Below are 27,963 nucleotides of genomic sequence, written 5' to 3' on the forward strand. Positions count from 1 at the left end.
AGATCCTTTTATCATTATACAGTGGCCTTCTCTGTCTCTTTTTATGTTTTTTGGTTTAAAGTCTATTTTATCCAATATAAGAATAGCTATTCCTGCTCATTTATGGTTTCAATTTGCATGTTATATCCTTTTCCATCCCTTCACCTTTAGTCTCTGTGTGCGTCTACAGATGAGGTGGGTCTCTTGAAGACTGCATATACTTGGGTCTAGCTTTTTAATCCAATCAATCAGTCTGTGTCTTTTGATGGGAAGTTTAATGCATTCACATTTAGGGTAGTTATTGACAAGTATTGTTTAATTCCTGTCATTTAGTTGCTTTTTGTTTAGATGATTCAAATATCTTTTGATCATTACTTCCCCTTTTATTTCTCTTCTTCAGTGTTAGCTGGAAATTTGAGGTGGCATGATTTAGCTTCTTTCTCTTTCTCACTGGCATTTTTGTTTTAACATCAGGTTTTTCTCTTTCTTGTATATTCATGATAGTGAATATTGTTCTTCGGATTCCAGATGCAGGACTCCCTTGAGAAATTCTTACAGGCCTAGTCGTGCAGTAGTGAACTCCCAGAATTTTTGTTTCTCTGAGAAATGCACTATTTCTCCCTCATTTCTTAAGGAGTGCCTTGCTGGGTAAAGAATTCTTGGCTGGCAATTTTTTTCTTTCAGTATTTTGAATATATAATTCCACTTTCTTCTGGCCTGTAGGGTTTCAGTTGAGAAGTCTGCTGTTAGTCTGACAGGGGTTCCCTTATAGGTGACTTGTCATTTTTCTCTTGCTGCTTTTAGAATTCTCTCTTTGTCTTTGAGCTTTGCAAATTTGACGATAATGTTTCTCAGAGAGGATCATTTTGGATTGAATCTGTTTGGCAACCTTTGAGCTTCCTGGATCTGAAGGTCTGCATCTCCCCCTACACCTGGGAAGTTTTCTGTTATTGAACTTTTCAATATCTTTTCCTTTCTCCAGCCCTTCTGAAATACCCACAATTTGGATGCTAGAGCACTTGAGTTTGTCTGCTATCTCTCTTAATTTTTTTTCATATTTTAAATTCTTTCCTTTTTTTTTTTTTTTTGGTCTGCATGGGTTATTTCAAAAAGACCACCTTCGATATCTGAAATTCTTTCTTCTGCTTGCTCTAGCCTGCTGCTCACCTCTCTGTTACGTTTTTTATTTTATTGACTGAGTCTTTCATTTCTAGGAGTTCTGCTACACTCTTTTTTTAAGGTATCAATCTCTTTGTAAATTTCCTCCTTCGTGTTCTGGACATTTTTTCTTGTTTCATTGTGTTCTCTAATTGAGTCTTCTTTTACCTCTTTGATTTTTCTTCAGATCATTGCTCAGAATTCCTTTTCAGACATTTCAAGGATTCCATGTTCTATGGGGTCTGAAATTTGAGCATTACTGTATTCCTTTGGTGGTGTCATATCTTCTTGTTTTTTTGTAGTTCTAGTATTTTTTCATTGATGTTTGGTCATCTGGTAGAGGACTTGCTTCTTCTACTACTCTGGGGTTATCTATGAGGATAAAGACTTCTTCCTCTATTTTCAGGCTCTACTAGTGACCCTTCTTATATCTATGTAGTCAAGTGAGCAGCAGGTTGCCTTTAGAGTGGCCCTGGCTGGTACTGTGCTGGTGAACTGTCCTTGCAGTGACAGTAGGTGCGGCAGTTGCTATATAACATCACCTTGACTCCTGTTATAGAATCTGTGGCCATAGACTGAGCTCCCAGTACCACATGGATCTCGGCTCACCTCTGCACTTGCTGGGCCTATGGGCGCTTCCCTCTGGGGCCTAGGACTGAGCCCTGGTGCCATGCAGGTCTGAGCTCACCTCAGAGGCTGCTGCAGCTGTTGGCACTTCCCTCTGGGGCCTAAGAGTGAGCCCCAGTGCCACACGGGTCTCCACTCCTTAAACATTCTTTAAGAAAATGATTTCTATTCTTCCAAATCAGGAATAGATATGCTGCAATTCATTTAACTAGTGCCCTATCATTGGACCTCGGGGTTTTTAAAAACTTACTTAAATTAACACTTTAAGCCTTGTACATAAATATTGGTATATATGTGATTATCTTATTAAGGTAAATGTCTAGAAGTAACATTACTGGGGCAAAGTCTATTAAACATATACAGATTTTATCCATAATTTCAACTATCTTTCCAAGGAATATAATTATGCCAAATTGTAATTTACTGGTGTTTATTTCCCTGCATGTTTTATAGCATTAGGTATTTTCAGGGTTTTTTTTTTCTTTCAAATCTTAGCCCAATTTTCCAGAGAAAAAGTTATGTCATTGGTTTAATTTTTATTCCTTTCACTATAAAGAAGTCAAGCACTTTTTAACACAATTACTCTTCACTTTTCTGGTGAATTGTCTTTTACATTTCTGTCCAAATTTCTACTTTGGAATTCATCTTTTTTTTCTTTGTAAAAAGCTCTGTATGTTAAATATAAATAACTATGATTGTGTTATATATTTAAAATTATTATTCTGGTGTTTCCTGTGTCTTTGATGGTACTTTTGACATTAAGAAGATTTTCATTTTTATGTTGTCAAACCTATTAATTTTCTGTGTTTGCTTTTATGTTTAAAAATTATTTTCCATTTTGATATCAGAAATTATTTTCCTATGTAAGCTTCAAGTTCTTTTCTCTTTTATAAAGAGCAAGAATCTAGTGTGGATTACTTTTTAATGGCAGGAGAATTTTGTTAATCAATTGTTCTGGCATGTATCACATAGCTTTCATTTATTTATTTTATTTAGTTAGTTTAGAATAGACTTTCCTTTCTTTTCTGATTTAAAATTTCACCTTTATTACATACCTTATTTATATACAGATTTATCTCTGGACAGTTCTCTCTCACAGTTTGTCAATCACATGGGATAAAAATGTTTTAAGTATTGTACTTTTATAATGTATTTAAATACCTGATTGTGCAATTCCTCTTAATTCATTTGAATTTTTCAAAGTTGTCTCTGTCGGAATGCAAACTAGTATAGTATAAATGTCAACATTATTGTTAGATAAGGAGAGCTACAGAAGTTTTGAAATGAAGGAGAGCAGACAGGAACTTAGGGAAAATGTGGCACTTTGGCTGGACCCAGAATGATGACTATGATTTGGCTTGGCAGAGAGGAAAGAAAAGGGACATTCCAGACCGGGGCGAATAGCCCGAGCAGCGCCCAGAATACTGAACAAGCAGTGTATAATGGGTGATGGGAGAGTGAGGGTGAAAGGGATCTAACATTTGTGGAATACCTACTGAATGTGAGTCACTATGCTAAGAATCTTATAGGAAAAACTCTGAGGGCAGCTGAATCCTCATACTTTCACTCCTGTGCCAGTGCATGTTCAGTGCCTTGTTTTCAAGCCCTTCCAATTTGGATGCAGAACTCAGTGTTTCTTTGACTTTCTGAGAAACAATTTGCTCACACAAGAACTTTATTGGTCAAAGTAAACCAGTTTCTTGACCTCAACACCATACATTTCAGACCAAAAGATCAGTTGTCATAGGGTGCTATCTGGTGCATTATAGGGTGGTTATCGCTGACTTCTGCCTGCTGGATGCCAGTAGCAATTCTGCTCCCTGATAGGGACAACTAAAACGGTCTCCAGACATTGCCAAATGTCAAACTGGGGACAAAATCAACTCCAGTTCAGAAACACAGATTGCAACAAAGACAGGAAAGTTTACAGGGGGGTTTATATTACACAGTGCACAATATATAATCTCTTTTTGTTTTCCTCCCTGAAGTGCCTTCGTGGTTTTGCCTTGGATTGATTGTACCCCCCAAACCTTGAATCCCCCCACCCCTGTGATGGTGTTAAGAGGGTGGGAAATCCTATTATGGTAACTTAAAGATGGAGACTTGAAGAGGTGATTAGATTGCAGGACCATGCTGTAGTGAATGGATTAATAATTGTGGTCAGGGGCATGGTTTGAAGGGCTTTAAAAGGAGATTGAGGAGGTTCATCTCTGCTCTCTCTGCTTCTTGCAATGAGAAGGGTCACTGTCACCACCACCAGATATGTTCCTTGGACTTTGGACTTCCCAGCCTCAGAAACTGTCAGCAATAAATTTCAATTTCTTTATAAAATACCCAGTTCCGTATATTTTGTTATAAGCAACAGAAACAGACTAATACAGTATCTCTACAACTAGGCTTGATTTGCTGTTGTTGCTTGTTTCATTTTGCTGAATTTATTGCACAGTGTCTCAACCACGGCACTACTGACATTTGGGCCAGATAATTCTCTGTTGTGGGGAGCCTCTCCTATGCATTGTGGGGTGTTTAGTGGTACCCAGGAGATGCCAATGCTACCACCACCACCCCAAGTTGTGACAACCAAATCTGTATCTAGACATTGACAAAATTGTCTCTGGTGGAGGACCGCTGATACAACTATACCAAAGATAGGAAATTTGTAGGGCTTTATTCTATACAATCCATAAGATAGAGCTTAGAAACCCTCTATTTTTTTTTCCCTTTGGAGTCTATCACTATCCTTTCAGTGATGGAGATGCAAGGATTACTCAAAGCCCAAATATTTGAAAGCTATGAGAGGCCCAGAGGGACTACACCAAGCTAACTCCTGCAAGAAAGGAGAAAGCTGGTGCAGCCCTGAGCTCGGTCATGTCTCATCTTCTGTGGTAGTATCCAGACCTTGGCCATGTAACAAGCTGAATATAGTATTAAAAGAAGTACAGAAAGGAGTGTGTGAACAGGACAGAAAATGATCTCAGTGTTTCCTACTAATGAATCAGGACATCTTTGCTGTTTCCAGCATGTGCTGTTTTCAGCACATAATGTTCCCATTCTGTGCACTTAAGGCTTTTGCCCTTTGTGCATTCCCTATTCTAAACAGGCCCCTGTGTTCCCAAAGGAGCCCCTTCTTGGTTCCTATGCAACTGGTTGTTTTGTTTTTCTTATGGTCTCTCAAGGATTCTCCATCTCAGCACTATTGTTTTAGGCCAGATAATTCTTTGTTGTGTGGGACTATCCATAGATTGCAGGGTGTTTAGCAACTTCTACCCACTAGATGCCAGTAGTTCCTCACCCCCCGCCCAAAGTTGTAGCAACCATTACTGTCTTCAGATATTGTCAAAGGTCTCCTGGGTAGCAAAGTACCCCTGGTTAAGAACCGTTCTTCTGTCTCTACTTACCTTTCTCCATACACTGGCTCTTCTTTTCAGCCTTTTCTTATAGAAGAAATGCACACTTTTCTTACTCACAGACACTGAGTGATAGTTTTTGTTGTTGTTGTTATTTAGACATGATTGAGTAGGTTACTTATGAATATTAGAAATTATGAGATTAAGCACCTGGTATATGTCATTCAAATGTGTTAACCATTGCTATTAATTTTATCAGGAGATATTGAGCCTATATATAAAACCTTTAAAAGCAGACTTTAAACCTCAAATACCTATGCCTAGAGTGTTTAACTCTTTTTTCCTCTTAATTTCTGACTTATTTGTGTTCACAACTAAGGCAAGCAAGCTGTGGGAAAAGACAGTTGCATTCATTTTTCTCTTTATTTTGCCAGAAATGTTAAGTCTTAACTAATTCCAACGTTTCCATGAAAACTGAATTTTGGAATTTATTTTGCATCATTGTGGCGATATTGTTTGCAATTGTGAGATGTATGTTGCTTCTAAGTAAGGCATAAGAGATGGAATTATAAACAAAATTAGAGTTTTACTAAAATGGGTTCCTATGGCAAGAGTGTCATCTGATTTTTTTATATTTTCCCCAGTAGATGATATATTTCTCTTTCACACTCAATTTTTCCTCTGGTGTGTGTGTATATGTGGTTTTGACCTTTTCAAGACAAATTGAATCAAAAATTAAAAACAAAATATGATGAAAAGAAAAGCAAAGAATAAAAAGAGACCTGCCAGCCACATTACAAAATTACTAAACATGCAGAAAGTATTCCTGATCTTTAAAAAGGGTTTCTTTGTTCAATTTATTACACAAGGGTGCAATTTTCCCTAGATTAGATTATAAGGTGTTAATACAAAGTTGGGGTACACGATTTTACTTATAATATCACAAAATTTTAGAGGTGAAGGAGACCCCAAATTTTTTTAATCTAACCATCCCATTTTATGAGTGGAGAAATTGAGACCTAGAGAAGACAAGTGACCTCCCTGGAATTTCTAATCAGTGGTTAGTGACAGAATTCACGTAAGGATATGATTCCCAGACAGTCAGACACGTGTTCTCTTGGTTACATCTATCAGATAATATAGAACTGTAGAATCTTCTAGAAGATTTAGCACTTATTTTCTAATGAACTAAAAAATAATTCAGGAATGACAGTGGAGATATGTTTAGGGATTACTGTGGCACCAACCATTGGGGGTGCTGGGGAGAGAATATTTTGACTGGAATAAGCTTAATGAAAGCGATGTATGCTGCAATTCAGCGCAACTATTATAAAGCAAGGAAAGCACCATCACTGCCTTCTACCAAGTCTTTAAGACAGATCGACATGGCAGAATATTAAAGAAACAAGATTTTACCAATACATAGCATTCAATTTTTCCCCACAAAGTATCTCATGCTCTCATTTTAAAAACATTTTTTTTATTAAAGAACATACACAATATTGAAAGCTTAGAGTTATTTAAGAATCAGTTATGTCTTCAAACTGCCAGTATGTTTCCAATAACTTTCTTATGTATCTTGAATACTGTGTATGTTCAAAATGCCTTAAATCTTCCCGTAGCTGGTACAACTTTTCAATGTAAACATAATTCTTCTTGGGTTTTCCTCAAGATTTTCCTGGTCTTTTTTCTGTGTCCCCTTTTTTTGTTTATGGAAGTTGTATCGCTTGGCCATCGCTACAAGATCTTCTGGGACACTCTGATTTGCTCTTTTCAGAATTTGAATCAATTCATTGGCAATCTTTGAATTATCTTGAGTGATAAGGGAAATTGACGTTCCAGTCTTTCCTGCTCGTCCAGTACGTCCTACTCTGTGGATATATTCTTCAATGTTTTGTGGGAAATCATAATTATATACGTGTGTGATATCGTTAACATCAAGTCCTCGGGATACTAAATCAGTTGTAATCAATATCTTCACTTTTCCACTTTTAAAGTCTTCTAATGCTTCCTCTCGATCACATAGCTCTCTGTCACCATGTAGTGATTGCACAGGGAGGCCTTGGATACCAAAATCACTTGATAAGTCATCAACAACAAGTTTTCGGTTGACAAACACTATGACTTTGTCTTTTGGTGACATATTCTCTAGGAATTCTTGGATAAGAGCTCGTTTTTCTGCTTCTGTGGTAACGATTATATTTTGCTTCACTGTGTTTACAGCAACTAGATCCAGAGTGCCAACATAAACAATCATAGGCTCTTTCAAATAAGACTGTGCAAGTCTACGGACAGAATCTGGCCAAGTTGCACTTGTCATAACAGTCTGCCGATCTGGGCGCACATCTAACAAAATTTTCTTAATCTGGTGCTCAAGCCCCAGATGTAGCATTTTATCTGCCTCATCTAAGACCAAGTAGGTTATGCTTCGTAGGTCAACAAACTTATTCATTTGCAGGTCATTCAGTCTTCCAGGAGTTGCAATAATGATATCTACACTTTTGGTAATGCCTTGAATTTGTCCTTCTCTATTTCTACCACCATGTATACAAATACTTTTCAGACCTTTATATGAATATTTAGAACATTCAGCTTCCACCTGAAGAGCTAATTCTCTGGTGGGAGTGAGGACTAGCATGCCAGGTCCATTCCTTTGTTCTCTAGATATCGGTTGACCATCAAGATGAATAAACCCAGGCATTAAGTAGGACAATGTTTTGCCTGTGCCAGTTTGGGCAACTCCTATAAGATCTACTCCTTTTAAGGCAATGGGCCATGCCTGTGCCTGAATTGGTGTTGGTTTTTGAAAACCCGCCCTTGTTATGCTTTTCATAAGTTCTGTGTACGGACGGAAAGCGTCCTCAAATTCACAAGCTGGATTAGGGATGGGACGCTTCTCACCATCTTTCAAGTCATCACACATTACGTTGTAATTTTCTTTCCTCCACTTGTCTACCTGTTCTTTAGACATGGAGCTTGTAGCTTTGGATTCTGTGTAAAAGTCTTTCTTAATTGGTGGTAAATCTGCCCACTTTCTTTTTTCCCACGCCACGGCTTCTGCCTTAATACGATCCAAATCCATCAATGGCGGAGCTTCTCTGACAACGTTAACTGTGCTTACGTCTCTCCCAACAGGAGGTTGGGACGCAGCATTATCCACATCCGATTCTGAACGGTACCTTTCTTGTCTTTTAATAAGAGTATCTATAGCTGCCTTGGCCTTTGCTTTCATATCTTTGCTGCCAAAAATTTTCACTACTGCTTCGCAGTCCCCCTTTTTTATCTGTATTTTAGTGTTTGTCGAACGCTGTAGGTCTTTTATTTTTGACCCACCACGACCAATGACTGAGCCAACCAGGTGGTTCTCCAGTCTAAAGCAGAGTGGTGGTTCATGGGAGCCTGCGGCTCTAGGACCCAAACCGCCTGAGGGGCCATTCCAACTGCTGCCTCTGCCACCTCTGTCATCGCAGCTGGCCCCAGGAGCTCCTGGACTACGCTCTGCCCTCTTCCAGTCCGGGACCCGGGACATTGTAGGGTAGAGGTAGTGTCGGTGCCAGCTTCTGGCCTACATACGGTCAGGAGATGCGAGAAGGTCTGGTCTGCCGCCTCCCACTCTGCAGGCTTTGAAGCGGCTGTTACCTAAGCAACCAGTGTTTGAGGCTGCAGAGGGGAGGGGCGTTGAATGCCTGACCAATCACGGGGCCGGGACTAGTGTGATGTAAGCAGGTGGCTGTGATGTACATTTAAAGAGGCACTCCCTCTCAGGGGCTGACCCTGCCAGCAATTACAGGACCCTGAGAGAGCGCCTTCCTAACTTTTGTGACCTGAGTGTCCAGCTCGCTCTCACTCTCGTCATGATAGTTCTGGCTCAGCTTGGGGGCAACCTTGAAGCAGGCCTTAAATTTGTACACATTGAACTTTTTATAGGCCCATTATTTCCATAGGAGAAAAAAATAGAGTTCTAAAAAATTAACTTATTTGTTTGTATACTTGTGTGTTTATGTGTTTATTTGTTTTGGTAAATTTCTTTTGGAGTATCAACAATACTTGGTCTAGAGGAATTCATCACTCCCCTGCCCTCTAGTGTAAATTAAATTATACCATCAATGGTCTCTCAGGTACATACTCAGGGATGGCATTTTGCCTCTGATTTTTCAGCTAAACCCCAGCACTTGTCCAGGCAGTTTCCAGATATTATCACAGGGATGATGGTTAGAAGAGAGGCAGAGTGCGGCCTGAGGGACCTTTGGGGGTGTTTTCAGCGGTTTGTCATTCTTCTCGGTGCCTCTTAATTTTTTCCCTTTCCCTGTGGTTTCATATATTCTGAGATCTTAGCACTAGAAGGTTCTGTAGAAGTCATTTATCAGGTATAATGCAGAAGACAACCTGGCAGCAATCTGGACAGCTGGGCATCCAGCTTCTATTTGAACAATCCCAGAGGCAGGAAGCTCACTTCATTTCAAGGATGTTCATTCTTTTGTGAGGCTGTTTAATGGTCACAGAGATGATGTGCTTCCACTTGCTTCCTTAGATCCTTCTTCTGACTTCTGAAGTTACACAGAATAGATTTCATTCTCCTTGTATCCCTGTGTATGTAAGGACCACTGTCAAATCCCGTTAGGATGTTTGTTCATCAGGGTAACATTTGAGTTTCTTCAACATTTCTTGCTATGACATAGTTTCCCAGATCCACATCATCCTGTTCCCTCTGCTTTGGAAATGTCTCAATGAGGACCTTTTCTTATGCAGCACATAGATCTTAAAAAAAAAAAAAAAAAGATCTGCAGAAATGGCCTTACCATAAAAGTACTTTTAGGGCCTCTTCACCGAGCATGGCAGTTCTACTAATTTGACCTAAGATCTCCTGAGACACAAAGCTGTTCGTAGTAACATAATGGGCACTTAAGTCCGTTCTTCTTCATCCTGAACTTACTCTGTTGATTTTTTGTTTTTAATTTGTTTAACTAAAAGTAAACTCTATGTTTATCCTTTTATATTCATCCCATTAAGTTTGGTCAATTGACGTAGCCTATTTAGTTTAATTTTAGTGATTATTTTCTCATCCATCATATTATCCCTAGTTTCAAATCTTCTGCCAATTTAATGTTCATGGCTTCTTTCTCTCTTCAGACAAAGATGCTGATTAAAATTTGAACATGGTCCAGTATAAGATAAGAGTCTGTAACACGTTGGGAAAAACTTTCTCTATGTCAGCACTTTTCTGGAAAGAAACTTTTTGAAGAAAGAAAAAAGGGTTCTGTCCAAATATGTTTGGAAAATGCAGCACCATACATTCCCTCTGATAAAGTTACCATGCTTAATAGATAGTCCCAAAGCTCTGATAATTACAAGCATTGAGATAATTAATTTCTTAACTGAAAGTTTCCCAAAGGAATTGGCCAATGGACCTCCTCATCAATTTTTAGAATAAACTTATTCTTTGGATTACTTTCAAATTTACAGAACAGTCACACAGATAGTATAGGGGGGTTCCCATATACCCCTCAACCTGTTTGTTTCTTCTAATCTTATCATCTCACATTACCGTGATCTATTTGTCAAATATAGGAAATCACTATTAGTGTGTTACTATTAACTAAACTAGTGAATTTATACCATCAGTTTTTCAATAATGCATTTATGTTGAGATATAAACCCAGAAACATTCCTTGACTTGTGGACAGGGGCTTGTATTCCTTTGCTATAAGGTGACTAGCTTTTACTGTTGTTTTATGTGAGTGATATGGAAGAATAGAAGAAGCCTTGAAAGTGAAGTGAAGGAAGGTCATGTTATTGGGAGAGGGGTAGCTGTAAAATTTAAGTAGAGAGCAGTGCACTTTAAGGTGAAATCCATTGTGGTGAATTACTGGGATCATACAGAACTGATAGGAGACTTTTATGGGTATCGCAAGTACAGAGAGGGATTGTGCCTTCAGTGTCATTCATTACCACCTATGATGGACCTTATCAGTTGGAAAAATTGGTTGTTATCTAATTAAGGGCCACCAGTATAACATTCTTTTCTTCAAGTATCTCTACAGTAGTTTTGTCCCTTGTGTCTGAAATGTTCCCACTCAATATAAACCCCTGTGGCTTATCATGGTACTTTATTACCATGCTCTTGAAAAAACACAAAAGTGCGATGTTGTCAGATGCTTTCGAGTGAAGTAACTGGCTAAGAGGTTCTTGTTGGGCAGAGAGACAAAGAATGAAGGGATTGAGTTTCTGGTAAAGGTTAGGTAAAGTTTGTCTCAAGGTAAGAAGAAAGGTGATGTAAGGAATGACAAGAATGTGTTTAAGACAACCCAACGTTTTGTTTAGTGTGGTTCCTAGGACCTTGTAGGCAACAGCAAGGTAGTAAAATACTGCAGGCAGTGAATTGGGCTAATTTTCAATAACTCTAATTTCCACAAACTCTCCTATAAATTAGTTAATTCTGCTGGCCTAAAATATTGTAGATGGGATTCCCTTAGAAATAGTGTTTTATTTAATAAACCTTCTTTGATGACCTAAGAAAAACTTGACTTTTTTAATTCTAGTTGGTGTTGATAATTATACTAATTATAGCAGATTTTACATCCATACAGCACTTTACAATTTATAAATACCCTTTTCAGAAATAGTCTTCTTGGGATGATATGTGAGTGTACTTCAAAAAGTTGATAGGAAAATAGAATTAAAATATAAAAGATAATATGAATCTTTTCATGAACCTTTTGAAGACTCTTCATATGTCGGGCCATTACTCTGTTCAGAAGATGTGATATATTATGGCAAAAACTACCATGATCATTGCACATACTGGTGTGTTTATTTTGTGCATAGAACCATACTCATACCATAGAGTTGAAAGAAGTTGCAGCGGTGTGGGATAGCAGTCAAGAACACTGGAGCCTAAATAACTGGGTTCAAATCTCACTTCCACCACTTATTTTCTGTGAGTCCTTGAGCAAGTTCCAAACTTATTATGCCTTAGTTTTGCTATCTGTAGAATAGCATGCTAATAGCTATCCCATACACACATAGAGACACATATAAAGATACAGAAGTTGGTTCGTAGTAGGAACTCTCCCAGTGTCAATTATCCATGGTATAGGAATCAAAGGTGTTGAGAGACAACTACGGAGGTCACCAAATGCCTGTCCAAGGATTTCCCCAATAGAATTTCCTCTGGTCCACATCAAAATGAAAAACAAAGGATAATTTTTTTTTTTCACAAATATAAATTCATTCAATTTAAATTTTTTATTTTATTTTAACATTATGGCCTTTTATTTTTTGTAAAATATCCTTTTAAAAATGGAATGAAGATAACAAGTAATTTTAAAAGATTTTTCCTAGGGCAAGAAAGAGTGTAAAACTAGTGCCAGTGGCAAGTTTAGGCTTTGAAATGTTACTGGTATATGAAACCTAAGTACTTATAAGCATTGATCTAGAACATTAGTATGGTCTGAATGTTTGTGTCCCCCCAAATTTCATATGGTGAAACCCTAACCTCCAAGATGATGGTATGAGGAGGTGGGGCCTTTGGGAGGTGATTAGGTCATGAGGGCAGAGCCCTCATGAATGGGATTAATGCCCTTATAAAAGAGGCTCAAGAGAGACGCCTTGCCCTTTCTGCCATGTGAGGCTACAGTGAAAAGACTGCTGTGAACCAAGAAGCAGGCCCTCACCAAACACTGAGTCTGCTGGTGATTTGATCTTGGACTTCCCAGTCTCCAGAGCTGTGAGAAATACATTTCTACTGTTTATAAGCAACCTAGTCTGTGGTGTTTTCTTATAGCAGCTTGAACAGACTAAGACAATTAGCAAACACAAGTCAGGGTGCTATGAGTTGTTACTCATGGTTACAGGCTGGAGGGAGGTCTGGGTGGATGGAAACTTGAGGTAAAGGCCTATAAGGGAGTTAGGTCTGATCTGTCACTAGAGGAGGTATGAGATGAGAGATAGAAGGATGTTAAACTTTCAGGGGAAAGAAAACCCAATGTGGCCTTGGGGGAAAGTTCAGGGAAGCCTTCCTGCCTTCTCTCCTCCCACCCTCCCTCCAGCTTATGAGTAAGGACTTGCAGTATTTCTCTTTCTGTGCCTGTCTCATTTCACTTAACATTTTTCTTTAAGCTCATTCATGTTGCTGTGAATGGCAAAATTTCATTCTTTTTTATGGCTGAGTAGTATTCTATTGTGTATACCCCATTTTCCCATCCAGTCATCCGCTGATGGACATTTAGGTTGGTTCCATATCTTGTCTATTATAAATAGAGCTGCGATGAACAAGGGAGAGCAGGCATCCCTTTGACATGATGATTTCCATTCTTTTGGGTATACACTCAGTAGTGGCATTGCTGGATCATAGGATAGTTTTATCTGTAGCTGTTTGAGAAACCTCCATACTGTTTTCCATAGTGGCTGTACTAATTTACAGTTCCACCAGCACTGTAGGGGCATTCCGCTTTCTCCATATCCTAGCCGACATTTGGTATTCTCTGTCATTTTGATAATAGCCTGCCTAACTGGGGTGAAAGGATATCTCAATGTGATTTTGATTTACATTTCAGTGATGTTGAGCATTTTTTCATGTACCTGTTGGCCATTTGTATGTCTTCCTTTGAGAAATGCCTATTCAGCTCCTTTGCCCATATTTTAATTGGATTTTTTGTTTGTTTGTTTTACTGTTAAGTTCTTGTATACTGTTGAGTTCCTTGTATATTCTGGATATTAATCCTTTGTCAGATGTATAATTTGGAAATATTTTCTCCCATTCTGTAGGTTGTGATTTCACTCTGTTGATTGTTTCCTTTGCTGTACAGGAGGAGTTTTTTAGTTTGATATAAACCCATTTGTTTATCTTTTCTTTGGTTGCTTGTACTTTTGAGATCTTTTTCACAAAGTCTTTGTCCAGACCTACATCCTGAAGTGTTTCCTCTCTGTCTTATTTTAGGAGTTTTATGGTTTCAGGTCTAATACTTAAGTCTTTAATCCATTTTGAGTTGATTTTGATATATGGTGAATATATGTATATATATGAGAATAAAATTAGAAATTACCAACAAACAAAACTTTGGAAACTATACAAACTTATAGAAATGAAACAACATGCTCTTGAATGACCAATGAGTCAAAGAAGAAATAAAGCAGGAAATCAAAACAAATTCTTGAAACAAATGAAAACACAAGCACAACTTACCCAAACCTATGGGAAACTGCAAAAGCAGTACTAAGAGGGAAGTTTATTGCAATAAGTGCTTGATTCAAAAGAATAGAAATAAACAACCTAACTTTAAATGTCAAAGAACTAGAAAAACAAGAACAATCTAATCCCAAAAGCAGTCGACAGAAACAAGTAATTAAAATCAGAGAAGAACTAAATGAAATAGAGACCAAAAGAATGGTACAAAAAAATCAACGAAACAAAAGGTTGTGTTTTTTTGAAAAGAAACACAAAATAGACAAGTCATTGGCCAGACTAACTAAAAAAAGAAGAGAGGAGATCCAAATACCAAAAATCAGAAATGAAAAATGAGACATTATGACCAATACCACGGAAATACAGAGAAGATTTAGAGATTTTTATAAACAAATATGTGCCAACAAATTTGAAAATCTGGAGGGAAGAAATAAACCCAGGGGGTTTCAAGATGGCGGCAGCTGCGGCGGCTGGCGTGGCGTAGCTGAGGTGGAAAAATCGGCCACTGGGCCTCAGGCAGCCAGGAAACTTGTGGACCTTCCTCTTGCCATCTCTTAAGGGAGGACTGCAGCTGCTGGCCGGTCGTGGGGGCTGAACGCCACTTTGCCCCTGGCAGGAGAGGCTGCCTCATTTATAGGCAACAGCTTTGAAGTGTGGAGCAGGAATAGAACTGTTTCTTAGCTGTAAAAGCGAGTCTCGAAACAGGGAACACGGCGCGGCCAACTGCCCTATTCAGGATTCGAGGTTTCAGGCCGGCATTAAAGAAGATTCCTGGGAGCGCCCGAGCCGCGCCGCGACTGAACAGCCCGAAGCGGCAGCTGCCGAGAACACGGAAGACGGCAAACCAGAGACAGAGTGAGCGCTCGACCTGGCACAGCACTGTGAGTGATCCCTGGCACAGATCTGTTTGGGGGGTGGATGCCCACGCGGCTCCCTCCTGCATCACCAGGCCACTCACCGCCCCGGTGCTGCCTCCATTTTCCCAGGTGTGGGCAGCTCCGCCCAGCTCGGCCATCACTGAGCCCTCCCACTTGCTTGGCCTGGCGCGGGGCTTACCGGAGCCTGCGGGCCGGCCTCCTCTCCCTCTCCCTCCGCGGTTCTCTGGCGGGGCTGGTGCCGTGGGGCGTCCCCGGCCAGTGTTGGGAGGGCAAGGAAGCACGGGCGGGCCGACTGTCACTCCACCACACCCTGGACTCCGGCGCCCGTTAAACTTCCTGTTACTGGGAGGCAGATACCATCTCTGCGGCCACCAGTTTGGAAAAATGCCTAATGAATTTCTGGTTGGGAATAGTGTGGTAGGAGAGTTCCCAGGTCCGCTTGACCCTGCCAGAGAGCAGGCTGCAGGCGGGCGCTAGACTCGGTTTATACCGGGGGGGATACAAAGGTGAACAAGACCCGAGAAAGATCTACACAATGCTACAAAGGCACCCAGAGAGACCGGTCGTCTGTGCCTAGCAGAAACCTGGTACACTTCCTGGGCGAGGCGGTGCCGAGCAGGGTCTTGAAGGCCCAGCTGACAGACGAGGGTTGCAGAAGACACGCCCCAGCCCAGCACATTGCGCACAGAGCGGGGAGACGTGCGGCCAGGGAGGCGGAGACTCGACAGAAACCACATACCCGGTGGGGTCGCCACTGCACGATCTAACAGCCTGGGCCAGAGCACACGGAACAGGGTGAAGTCCTGCACAGGAAGTGAAAGCTCAACAGAGATCACACACCCTGTGTTACATGATCCACCAGCCCAGCAGAGTCCAAGCTGACCAGAAAGGTGGCTCCCCGGAAAAGCCCAAGACCCGAGGCAACCACACACACAAGGCACTAGAGGCCAACTGAGCAGTCACGGAGGGAGCCATACCAAATTGGCAACCACAGCAAAATCCTAGTTAGTCATTAGTCTCAAACCGGTGGACTGTGAAACCCTCTGCCACAATGAATAAACACCAAAAAAAAGATACCAGAAATACAAAAAATCAAGAAAGTACACCACCAAAAGTTAATAAATCTCAAACTCTAGATCCTATAGAACAAGAAGCCCTTGAAATAACTGACAAGGAATTTCGAGTGATAATTCTAAGGAAACTGAATGAGCTACAAGAAAACTCAGCTAGACATCATGATGAAATGAGGAAAAGTATACAGGATCTGAAAGAGGAAATATACAAGGAAATCAATGTCCTGAAAAAAAATGTAGCAGAACTTGCAGAACTGAAGAAGTTATTCAGCGAAATACAAAACACAACGGAGAGTTTAACCAGCAGGCTTGTCGAAGTTGAAGAGAGAACCTCTGAACTTGAAGATGGGCTGTTTGAAATAACACAAGCAGACAAAAAGAAAGAAAAAAGAATCAAGGACATTGAAGAAAATCTGAGAGAGATATCAGACAACCTTAAGCGATCAAATATCCGAGTCATGGGTATTCCAGAAGGGGAGGAAAATGGAGATTCCATTGAAAACATATTCAACAAAATAGTGGCAGAAAACTTCCCAGGTATAGGAAAAATCACAGATCTTCAGATCCAGGAAGCTCAACGATCTCCAAATGTATTCAACCCAAAAAGACCTTCTCCAAGACATGTCATAGTCAGCACCACGCTCAGCCAGTGAGCGAACCGGCCATCCGTATATGGGATCCGAACCCGGGGACTTGGTGCAATCAGCACCGCACTCTACCGAGTGAGCCACGGGCCGGCCCCAAGACATGTCATAGTCAAATTGGCAAAACTCAGAGACAAAGAGAGAATCTTAAAAGCTGCAAGAGAGAAGCGTCAAATCACCTATAAGGGAGCCCCAATCAGGTTAACATCAGACTTTTCATCACAAACCCTAAAAGCTAGAAAGGAATGGGATGATATTTTCAGCATACTAAAAGGCAAAGATTGCCAGCCAAGAATACTCTACCCTGCAAGGCTATCCTTCTGAAATGAGGGGCAAATAGTATATTTCTCAGACAAAAAAAAAACTGCGGGATTTCACTACCACACGACCACCCCTACAAGAAATCCTCAAGGGAGTACTGGGTTTGGTTCCTAAAAAATAACTACCATTGCCATAAAAACCCAAGAAAAATTCTAAACCTGCTAGTATAATAAAAATGGCATTCATGAAGAGAAAACAAGCTAACAAAAACACTATCTACAACCTAAGGAACCACCAACAAAGAAAGCAAACAGTAAATCAGAAAGCAAGGAACAAAAGACACCTAAGACAACCAAACAACCAATAAAATGCTAGGAATAAATCAACACCTTTCAATAACAACTCTTAATGTAAAAGGCTTAAATTCCCCAATCAAAAGACACAGACTGGCTGACTGGATCAAAAAGCAGGACCCAACTATATGCTGCCTACAAGAGACCCACCTCACCCATAAAGATTCACACAGACTAAGAGTGAAAGGTTGGAAAAAGATTTACCATGCAAACAGAAAAGAAAAACGAGCTGGAGTAGCTATTCTTATATCTGACAAAATAGACTTTAAACTAAAAACCATAAAAAGAGACAATGAGGGACACTACTTAATGATAAAAGGACTGATCCATCAAGACGACATAACAATCATAAATATGTACGCACCCAATGTTGGAGCAGCCAGATTTATAAAACAAACTCTATTAGACCTAAAGAAGGAAATAGACACTAATACCACAATAGCAGGGGACCTGAACACCCCACTGTCAATATTAGACAGATCATCTAGGCAAAGAATCAGTAGAGAAACACAAGATCTAAACAAGACTCTAGACCAATTGGAATTGGCAGATATCTACAGAACATTCCACCCAACCATCTCAGAATATTCATTCTTCTTATCAGCACATGGATCATTCTCCAGGATAGATCACGTATTAGGTCACAAATCAAGTCTCAATAAATTCAAACAAATTGGAATTATCCCATGTATCTTCTCAGACCACAATGGATTAAAACTAGAAATTAATAACAAACGAAACTCTGGAAACTATACAAACACATGGAAATTAAACAGCATTCTACTTAATGACATATGGGTCCAAGAAGAAATCAAGCCAGAAATCAAAAAATTTATTGAAACTAATGAAAACAATGATACATCATACCAAAACCTGTGGGATACTGCAAAAGCAGTATTGAGGGGAAAATTTATTGCATTAAACGCTCACTTCAGAAGAATAGAAAGATGGCAAGTGAACAACCTAACACTTCACCTTAAAGAACTAGAAAAACAAGAACAATCCAAACCTAAAGTTAGCAGACGGAAAGAAATCATTAAGATCAGAGCAGAACTGAATGAAATTGAAAACCAAAAAACCATTCAAAAGATCAACGAACCAAAAAGTTGGTTTTTTGAAAAGATAAATAAAATTGACAAACCATTAGCATGGCTAACAAAAAAAAGAAGAGAGAAGACTCAAATAACAAAAATTAGAAATGAAAAAGGCGATATTACAACTGATTCATCTGAAATACAAGGAATCATTCGAGACTACTATAAACAACTAGACGCCAACAAATTTGAAAATCTGGAGGAAATGGATAAATTTCTAGACACACACAAGCTCCCAAAACTGAACCGTGAAGACGTAGAAAATTTGAACAGACCAATAACAATAAAGGAGATTGAAGCTGTTATCAGAAGGCTCCCAACAAAGAAAAGCCCAGGACCAGATGGATTCACAGCAGAATTTTACCAAACATTCAAACAGGAATTGACACCGATTCTTTACAAACTATTCCAAAAGATTGAAACGGACGCAAATCTCCCAAACTCATTCTATGAAGCAAACATCATCCTGATACCAAAACCAGGTAAAGATATAACCAAAAAAGAAAACTACAGGCCGATATCCTTGATGAATATAGATGCAAAAATCCTCACTAAAATACTAGCAAACAGAAAACAGCAACACATACGAAAAATTATTCATCACGATCAAGTGGGATTCATCCCAGGGATGCAAGGTTGGTTCAACCTACGCAAATCAATAAATGTGATACACCATATTAATAAACTCAAACACAAGGACCATATGATCATCTCTATAGATGCTGAAAAAGCATTTGATAAAGTTCAGCACTCATTCTTGATGAAGACCCTCTATAAGTTAGGTATAGAGGGAAAGTATCTCAACATAATTAAAGCCATATATGCCCAACCCACTGCCAATATCATCCTGAATGGGGAAAAGTTGAAAGCTTTTCCTTTAAGAACAGGAACTAGACAAGGATGCCCACTCTCACCACTCCTATTCAACATAGTGTTGGAAGTACTAGCCAGAGCAATCAGAGAAGAGAAGGAAATAAAGGGCATCCAGATTGGAAAAGATGAAGTCAAACTGTCTCTGTTTGCAGATGACATGATCCTATATATCGAACAGCCTTAAACCTCTACAAAAAAACTGTTGGAATTGATACATGATTTCAGCACAGTAGCAGGATACAAAATCAACACACAAAAATCAGTAGCATTTCTTTTCTCCAATAGTGAACATGCAGAAGGAGAAATCAAGAAAGCCTGCCCATTTACAATAGCCACCAAAAAAATAAAATACTTAGGAATTGAGTTAACCAAGGAGGTGAAAAATCTCTATAATGAGAACTACAAACCACTGCTGAGAGAAATTAGAGAGGATACAAGAAGATGGAAAGATATCCCATGCTCTTGGATTGGAAGAATCAACATAGTGAAAATGTCCATACTACCCAAAGTGACATACAAATTCAATGCAATCACCATCAAAATTCCAAAGACATTTTTCTCAGAAATGGAAAAAAACTATTCAGACATTTCTATGGAATACTAAAAGACCACGCATAGCCAAAGCAATGCTCAGCAAAAAAAATAAAGTTGGAGGCATAACACTACCTGACTTTAAGCTATATTACAAAGCTATAATAACCAAAACAGTTTGGTACTGGCATAAAAACAGACACACTGACCAATGGAATACAATAGAGAATCCAGAAATCAACCCACACACTTACTGCCATCTGATCTTTGACAAAGGCACCAAGCCTATTCACTGGGGAAGGGACTGCCTCTTCAGCAAATGGTGCTGGGAGAACTGGATATCCATATGCAGGAGAATGAAACTAGATCCATACCTCTCACCGTATACTAAAATCAACTCAAAATGGATTAAGGATTTAAATATACACCCTGAAACAATAAAACTTCTTAAAGAAAACATAGGAGAAACACTTCAGGAAATAGGACTGGGCACAGACTTCATGAATACGACCCCAAAAGCACGGGCAACCAAAGGAAAAATAAACAAATGGGATTATATCAAACTAAAAAGCTTCTGCACAGCAAAAGAAACAATTAACAGAGTTAAAAGACAACCAACAGAGTGGGAGAAAATATTTGCAAAATATACATCTGACAAAGGATTAATATCCAGAATATATAAGGAACTCAAACAACTTTACAAGAAGAAAACAAGCAACCCAATTAAAAAATGGGCAAAAGAGCTAAGTAGGCATTTCTCTAAGGAAGATATACAAATGGCCAACAGACATATGAAAAAATGCTCAACATCACTCAGCATCCGGGAAATGCAAATCAAAACCACACTGAGATACCATCTAACCCCAGTTAGGATGGCTAAAATCCAAAAGACTCTGAACGATAAATGCTGGCGAGGTTGCGGAGAAAAAGGAACTCTCATACATTGTTGGTGGGACTGCAAAATGGTGCAGCCTCTATGGAAAATGGTATGGAGGTTCCTCAAACAATTGCAGATAGATCTACCATACGACCCAGCTATCCCACTGTTGGGAATATACCCAGAGGAATGGAAATCATCAAGTCGAAGGTATACCTGTTCCCCAATGTTCATCGTAGCACTCTTTACAATAGCCAAGAGTTGGAACCAGCCCAAATGTCCATCATCAGATGAGTGGATATGGAAAATGTGGTACATCTACACAATGGAATACTACTCAGCTATAAAAACGAATGAAATACTGCCATTTGCAACAACATGGATGGACCTTGAGAGAATTATATTAAGTGAAACAAGTCAGGCACAGAAAGAGAAATACCACATGTTCTCACTTATTGGTGGGAGCTAAAAATTAATAAATAAATTCACACACACACACACACACACACACACACAAACCGGGGGGGTGGGAAGAAGATATAACAACCACAATTATTTGAAGTTGATACGACAAGGAAACAGAAAGGACTTTGTTTGGGGGGAGGGGGAAGGGAGAAGGGAGGGAGGTTTTGGTGATGGGGAACAATAATCAGCTACAATGTATATCGACAAAATAAAATTTAAAAAAATAAAATAAAATAAAATAAAGAAAAAAAAAAAAGAAAATCTGGAGGAAATGGATAAATTTCTGGACACATATAAACTACCAATACTGAAGCAAGAAGAAGTACTTAAATTGAACAGACCAGTAAGTAATGAGCAATGAGATTGAAGCAATAATCAACACTCTCCCAACAAAGAGAAGCCCAGGACCAGATGGCTTCACTGCTGGATTCTACCAAACCTTTAAAGAGGAATTAACACCGATTCTCCTTAAACTATTCCAAAAAATTGAAACAAAGACCGTTCTCCCAAACTCATTCTGTGAGGCCAGCATCACCATAATACCCAAATCAGACAGAGACATAACAACAACAAAAAAGCTACAGGCTTATATCCTTGATGAACATAGATACAAAAACTATCAACAAGACATTAGCAAACAGAATATAACAGCACATCAGAAAGATTATACACCTTGATCAAGTGGGATTCATGATCAAGTGGGATTATGATCAAGTGGGATTCAACATGTGCAAATCAACAAAAACCATATTATTATCTCAACAGATGCAGAAAAAGCATTTCACAAAGTTCAACATCCCTTCATAATAAAGGCTTTCAACAAATTAGGTAAGAAGTAAAGTATCTCAACACAATAAAAGTCATATATGACAAACCTAGTGCCAATGTCATCATGAATCTGGAAATGCAGAAAGCTTTTCCTTTAAGAACAGGAACAAGACAAGGATTTCCATTCTTACCACTCCTATTCAACATAGTACTGAAGCCAATGTAATTTTCTAAAAATAATCAAGGTCATTTTATAATCTGTTTTCCCTTATGCTATTAAACATTCTTTTTGCTTTTCTTTTGTTGTGGTTGCACAGTACATTTTTCATTGATTATGAATATTCATGAGATACAAAGCTGACTGTCACTACTCGTGCCCAAAATGTAATGGCTAGATCCATACTGGCAGCATGCCCATTAGTACAAATTGCGATTATACCCAATGTCCCCCACCCAATATTCCCCGACTTCACTACCCAACTCCCTTTCCTCCACTCCACTTTGTATCCCTAGGTACGTTCTCTCCCTCTGCAAGTCCAACACACCACTGTGGTCTTTCTTTGGTTCCTTCTTTCTCTCTTAGCAACCACTTATGAGTGAGTACATGTGGTATTTATCCCTCTGTGCTTTGCTTATTTCACTCAACATATTTCTCCAAGCTCATCTGTGTTGTTGCAAATGGAAGGATTTCATTCTTTTATGGCAGAGTGTTATTCTATAGTATATATATACCACATTTTCCTTATCCAATTATCCATCAATGTACATTTAGGTTGGTTCCATATCTTGGCTATTGTGAACAGAGCTGCAATGAACATGGGCGTGCAGGTATCTCTTCGACATGATGATTTCCATTCCTCTGGTATATACCCAGAAGTGGGATTGCTGGATCATATGGAAGATCAATCTGTAGTTGTCGAGAAAGCTCGATGCTGTTTTCCATAGTGGTTGTACTAATTTACAGTCCCACCAACAGTGTGGAGTGTTCCCTTCTCTCCACATCCTCATGAGCATTTGTTATTCTCCATCTTTTTGGCTATAGCCAGTTTAACTGGAGTGAGTTGGTACTGCAATGTGGTTTTAATTTGCATTTCCCTGATGACTAGTGATGTTGAGCATTTTCTCATGTACCTGTTGACCTTTTGTATGTCTTCCTTTGAAGAATGTATATTCAGTTCCTTCACCCATTTTTTAATTGGGTTATTTGGTTCTTTGCTGTGTAATTGCTTGAGTTCCTTGTATATCATGGAAATTAATCCCTTGTCAGATGCATAGTTAGCAAAAATTTTCTCCCAATCTGTAGGTCATTGTTTCACTCTGTTGATTGTTTCCTTTGCTGTGCAGAAGCTTTTTAGTTTGATATAGTCCCATTTGTTTACTTTTTCCTTGGCTGCTTGTGCTTTCATGCTCATGTTCATAAAGCCTGTGCCCAGAAAGAATTGCTGAAGTGATTCACCAATATTTTCCCTTAGTATTTTTACAGTTTCAGGTCTTATACTTAAGTCTTTAATCCATTTTGAGTTGTTTTAGTATATGGTAAGAGATGCATGTCTGGTTTTATTCTTCTGCATGTGGATATCCAATTTTCCCAGCACCACTTATTGAAGAGGCAGTCTTTTCCTCAATGTAGGTTTTCGTTGTCCTTGTCAAATATCAGATGGCTGTAAGCCTGAGGGGTGATTTCTGGGTTCTCTATTCTACTCCACTGGTCTGCCTGTCTATTTTTTTATGCTAGTACTTGCTGTTTTGGTTACTATAGCTTTGTAGTATAATTTGAAGTCAGGTAGTATTATGCCTCCAGCTTTAATTAATTAATTATTTATTTATTTGCTCAGGATTGCTTTGGCTATTCAGGGTCTTTTGTGATTCCATATGAATGTTAAGATTGTTTTTCCATTTCTGTGAAGAATGTCATTGGTATTTTGATGGGGGTTGCATTGAATCTGTAGATTGCTCTGGGTAATATAGACCTTTTTACAATGTTAATTCTTCCAATCCAGGAGCATGGAATATCTTTCCATCTTTTTGTGTCTTCTTTAATTCCTTTCAGTAGTGGCTTGTAGTTCTCATTGTAGAGATCTTTCACCTCCTTGGTTAAATTGGTTCCTAGGTATTTTATTTTTTTGTGACAATTGAAATTTGGCTTACTTTCTTGATTTCTCTTTCTGTTAGTTCATTATTGGAGAATATAAATGCAACTGATTTGAGGGATTTATTTTGTATCCTGCAACATTACTGAAATTATTAGCCAGCTCTAGGTGGTTTTTGATAGAGTCTTTAGATGTTTCTATATATGGGATCGTGTCATCTGCAAATAGGGACAGTTTGACTTCATCTTTTCCAATCTGGATGCCCTTTATTTCTTTCTCTTGCCTGATTGCTCTGGCTAGTACCAGAGGTGGTATGAGTGGGTATCCTTGTCTTGTTCCTGTTCTTAACAAAAAAGCCTTCAGTTTTTCCCCATTCAGAATGATACTGGCAGTGGGCTTGTCATAGATGGCTTTTATTGTGTTGAGATACTTTCCTTCTATACCTAATTGGTCGAGAGTCTTTCTCACGAAGGGATATTGAGTTTTGTCAAATGTTTTTTCAGCATCTATTGAGATAATCATATGGTTTTTATCCTTGAGTTTGCTGATGTGATGTATCAACATCAAACATGATGTTTGTTGAGTGTGTTGACTTTCATATGTTGAACCATCCTTGCATCCCTGGGATGAATCCTATTTGATCATGGTTTTTAATTTTTTTAGTGTGTTTCTGTATTCTGATTGCTAATATTTTATTGAGGATTTTTGCGTCTATGTTCATCAAAGATATTGGCCTGTTATTTTCTTTTTTTGGTTTCTTTATCTGGTTTTGGTATCAAAGTTATGTTGGCCTCATCGAATGAGTTTGGGAGAGTGGCTTCTGTTTCAGTTTTTTGGAATAGTTTTAGGAGAATTGGTATTAATTCAGCTGTAAAGCCACCCAGACCTGGAGGCCTTTCTCTGTTGGAATATTGTTGATTACCTCTTCAATCTCGTTGTTTGTTGTCGGTCTGTTCAGGTTTTCTATATCTTCTTGATTTGGTCTGGGTAGTTTGTATGTGTCCAGAAACTTATCCATATTTTCCAGGTTTTCATTTTTGTTGTCATACAGTTGTTTATAATATTCTCTAATGATTCTTCATATTCCTGTGCTATTGGTTGTAATGTCCCCCTTTTCATTTCTAATTTTTGTTATTTGGGTCTTCTCTCTTCTTTTATTTATTTATTTATTTATTTATTTATTTATTTATTTATTTATTTATTTATTTATTTTGTTAACCTAGCTAATGGTTTGTCTATTTTATTTATCTTCTGAAAAAATAAACTTTTTGTTTTGTTGATCTTTTCCATTGCTGTTTGGGTCTCTATTTCATTTAGTACTGCTCTGAACTTAATTATTTCTCTCTGTCTACTACCTTTAGGATTAGATTGTTGCTGTTTTTCTAGTTCTTTGAGGTATAGGGTTAGGTCATTTATTTGAAGTCTTTACATTCTTTTGATGTAAGCATTTATTGCAATAAATTTCCCTCTGAGTATTGCTTTTGTAGTATCCCACAGGTTTTGGTATGATGTGTCTTTATTTTCATCAGTTTCAAGAAATTTTCTGATTTCCTGTTTGATTTCTTCTTGGATCCATAGGTCATTCAGGAGCCTATTGTTTAGTTTCCATCTATTTATATAGTTTCCAGAGTCTTGCTTGTTATTAATTTCCAGTTTTAGTCTGTTATGGTCTGAAAAGATACTTGGGATGTTTCAATTTATTTAAATTTGCTGAGACTAGATTTGTGGCCTAATATGTGGTCTATCCTGGAGAATGTTCCATGTGCTGATGAGAAGAAAGTATATTCTTTGGTTGTTGGGTGAAAAGTTCTGTATATATCTGACAGGTCTGGTTGGTTTAAGGTGTAGTTTAAATTCGGTGTCTCTTTGTTGATTTGTTGCCTGGAAGATCTGTCCTATACTGGGAGAGGGGTGTTCAGGTCACCCACTATAAATGTATTAGGTCCTATTTCTTTCTTTAGGTCTAAGAGTGTTTGCTTTATGCATCTGAGTGCTCCCATATTCAGTGCATACATATTTATGCTTGTTATGTCTTCTAGCTGGATAGATCCTTTTATCATTATACAGTGGCCTTCTCTGTCTCTTTTTATGTTTTTTGGTTTAAAGTCTATTTTATCCAATATAAGAATAGCTATTCCTGCTCATTTATGGTTTCAATTTGCATGTTATATCCTTTTCCATCCCTTCACCTTTAGTCTCTGTGTGCGTCTACAGATGAGGTGGGTCTCTTGAAGACTGCATATACTTGGGTCTAGCTTTTTAATCCAATCAATCAGTCTGTGTTTTTTGATGGGAAGTTTAATGCATTCACATTTAGGGTAGTTATTGACAAGTATTGTTTAATTCCTGTCATTTAGTTGCTTTTTGTTTAGATGATTCAAATATCTTTTGATCATTACTTCCCCTTTTATTTCTCTTCTTCAGTGTTAGCTGGAAATTTGAGGTGGCATGATTTAGCTTCTTTCTCTTTCTCACTGGCATTTTTGTTTTAACATCAGGTTTTTCTCTTTCTTGTATATTCATGATAGTGAATATTGTTCTTCGGATTCCAGATGCAGGACTCCCTTGAGAAATTCTTACAGGCCTAGTCGTGCAGTAGTGAACTCCCAGAATTTTTGTTTCTCTGAGAAATGCACTATTTCTCCCTCATTTCTTAAGGAGTGCCTTGCTGGGTAAAGAATTCTTGGCTGGCAATTTTTTTCTTTCAGTATTTTGAATATATAATTCCACTTTCTTCTGGCCTGTAGGGTTTCAGTTGAGAAGTCTGCTGTTAGTCTGACAGGGGTTCCCTTATAGGTGACTTGTCATTTTTCTCTTGCTGCTTTTAGAATTCTCTCTTTGTCTTTGAGCTTTGCAAATTTGACGATAATGTTTCTCAGAGAGGATCTTTTTGGATTGAATCTGTTTGGCAACCTTTGAGCTTCCTGGATCTGAAGGTCTGCATCTCCCCCTACACCTGGGAAGTTTTCTGTTATTGAACTTTTCAATATCTTTTCCTTTCTCCAGCCCTTCTGAAATACCCACAATTTGGATGCTAGAGCACTTGAGTTTGTCTGCTATCTCTCTTAATTTTTTTTCATATTTTAAATTCTTTCCTTTTTTTTTTTTTTTTGGTCTGCATGGGTTATTTCAAAAAGACCACCTTCGATATCTGAAATTCTTTCTTCTGCTTGCTCTAGCCTGCTGCTCACCTCTCTGTTACGTTTTTTATTTTATTGACTGAGTCTTTCATTTCTAGGAGTTCTGCTACACTCTTTTTTTAAGGTATCAATCTCTTTGTAAATTTCCTCCTTCGTGTTCTGGACATTTTTTCTTGTTTCATTGTGTTCTCTAATTGAGTCTTCTTTTACCTCTTTGATTTTTCTTCAGATCATTGCTCAGAATTCCTTTTCAGACATTTCAAGGATTCCATGTTCTATGGGGTCTGAAATTTGAGCATTACTGTATTCCTTTGGTGGTGTCATATCTTCTTGTTTTTTTGTAGTTCTAGTATTTTTTCATTGATGTTTGGTCATCTGGTAGAGGACTTGCTTCTTCTACTACTCTGGGGTTATCTATGAGGATAAAGACTTCTTCCTCTATTTTCAGGCTCTACTAGTGACCCTTCTTATATCTATGTAGTCAAGTGAGCAGCAGGTTGCCTTTAGAGTGGCCCTGGCTGGTACTGTGCTGGTGAACTGTCCTTGCAGTGACAGTAGGTGCGGCAGTTGCTATATAACATCACCTTGACTCCTGTTATAGAATCTGTGGCCATAGACTGA

General features: G+C 38.6%; 1 protein-coding gene across 1 annotated transcript; it reads right to left on the reverse strand.

Annotated features, from left to right (window-relative positions):
• Positions 1-6,801: 6,801 nt before the first annotated feature.
• Positions 6,802-8,640, reverse strand: LOC134367699 (probable ATP-dependent RNA helicase DDX53; the record flags this gene model as incomplete). The annotated part of the gene is made up of 1 exon (XM_063084441.1): positions 6,802-8,640. A coding segment is annotated over exon 1 (1,839 nt), but the record flags the coding sequence as incomplete, so codon positions are not given.
• Positions 8,641-27,963: the final 19,323 nt, after the last annotated feature.

Source organism: Cynocephalus volans, chromosome X (assembly GCF_027409185.1).
Source record: "Cynocephalus volans isolate mCynVol1 chromosome X, mCynVol1.pri, whole genome shotgun sequence".
In the NCBI taxonomy this organism is placed as follows: Eukaryota; Metazoa; Chordata; class Mammalia; order Dermoptera; family Cynocephalidae; genus Cynocephalus; species Cynocephalus volans.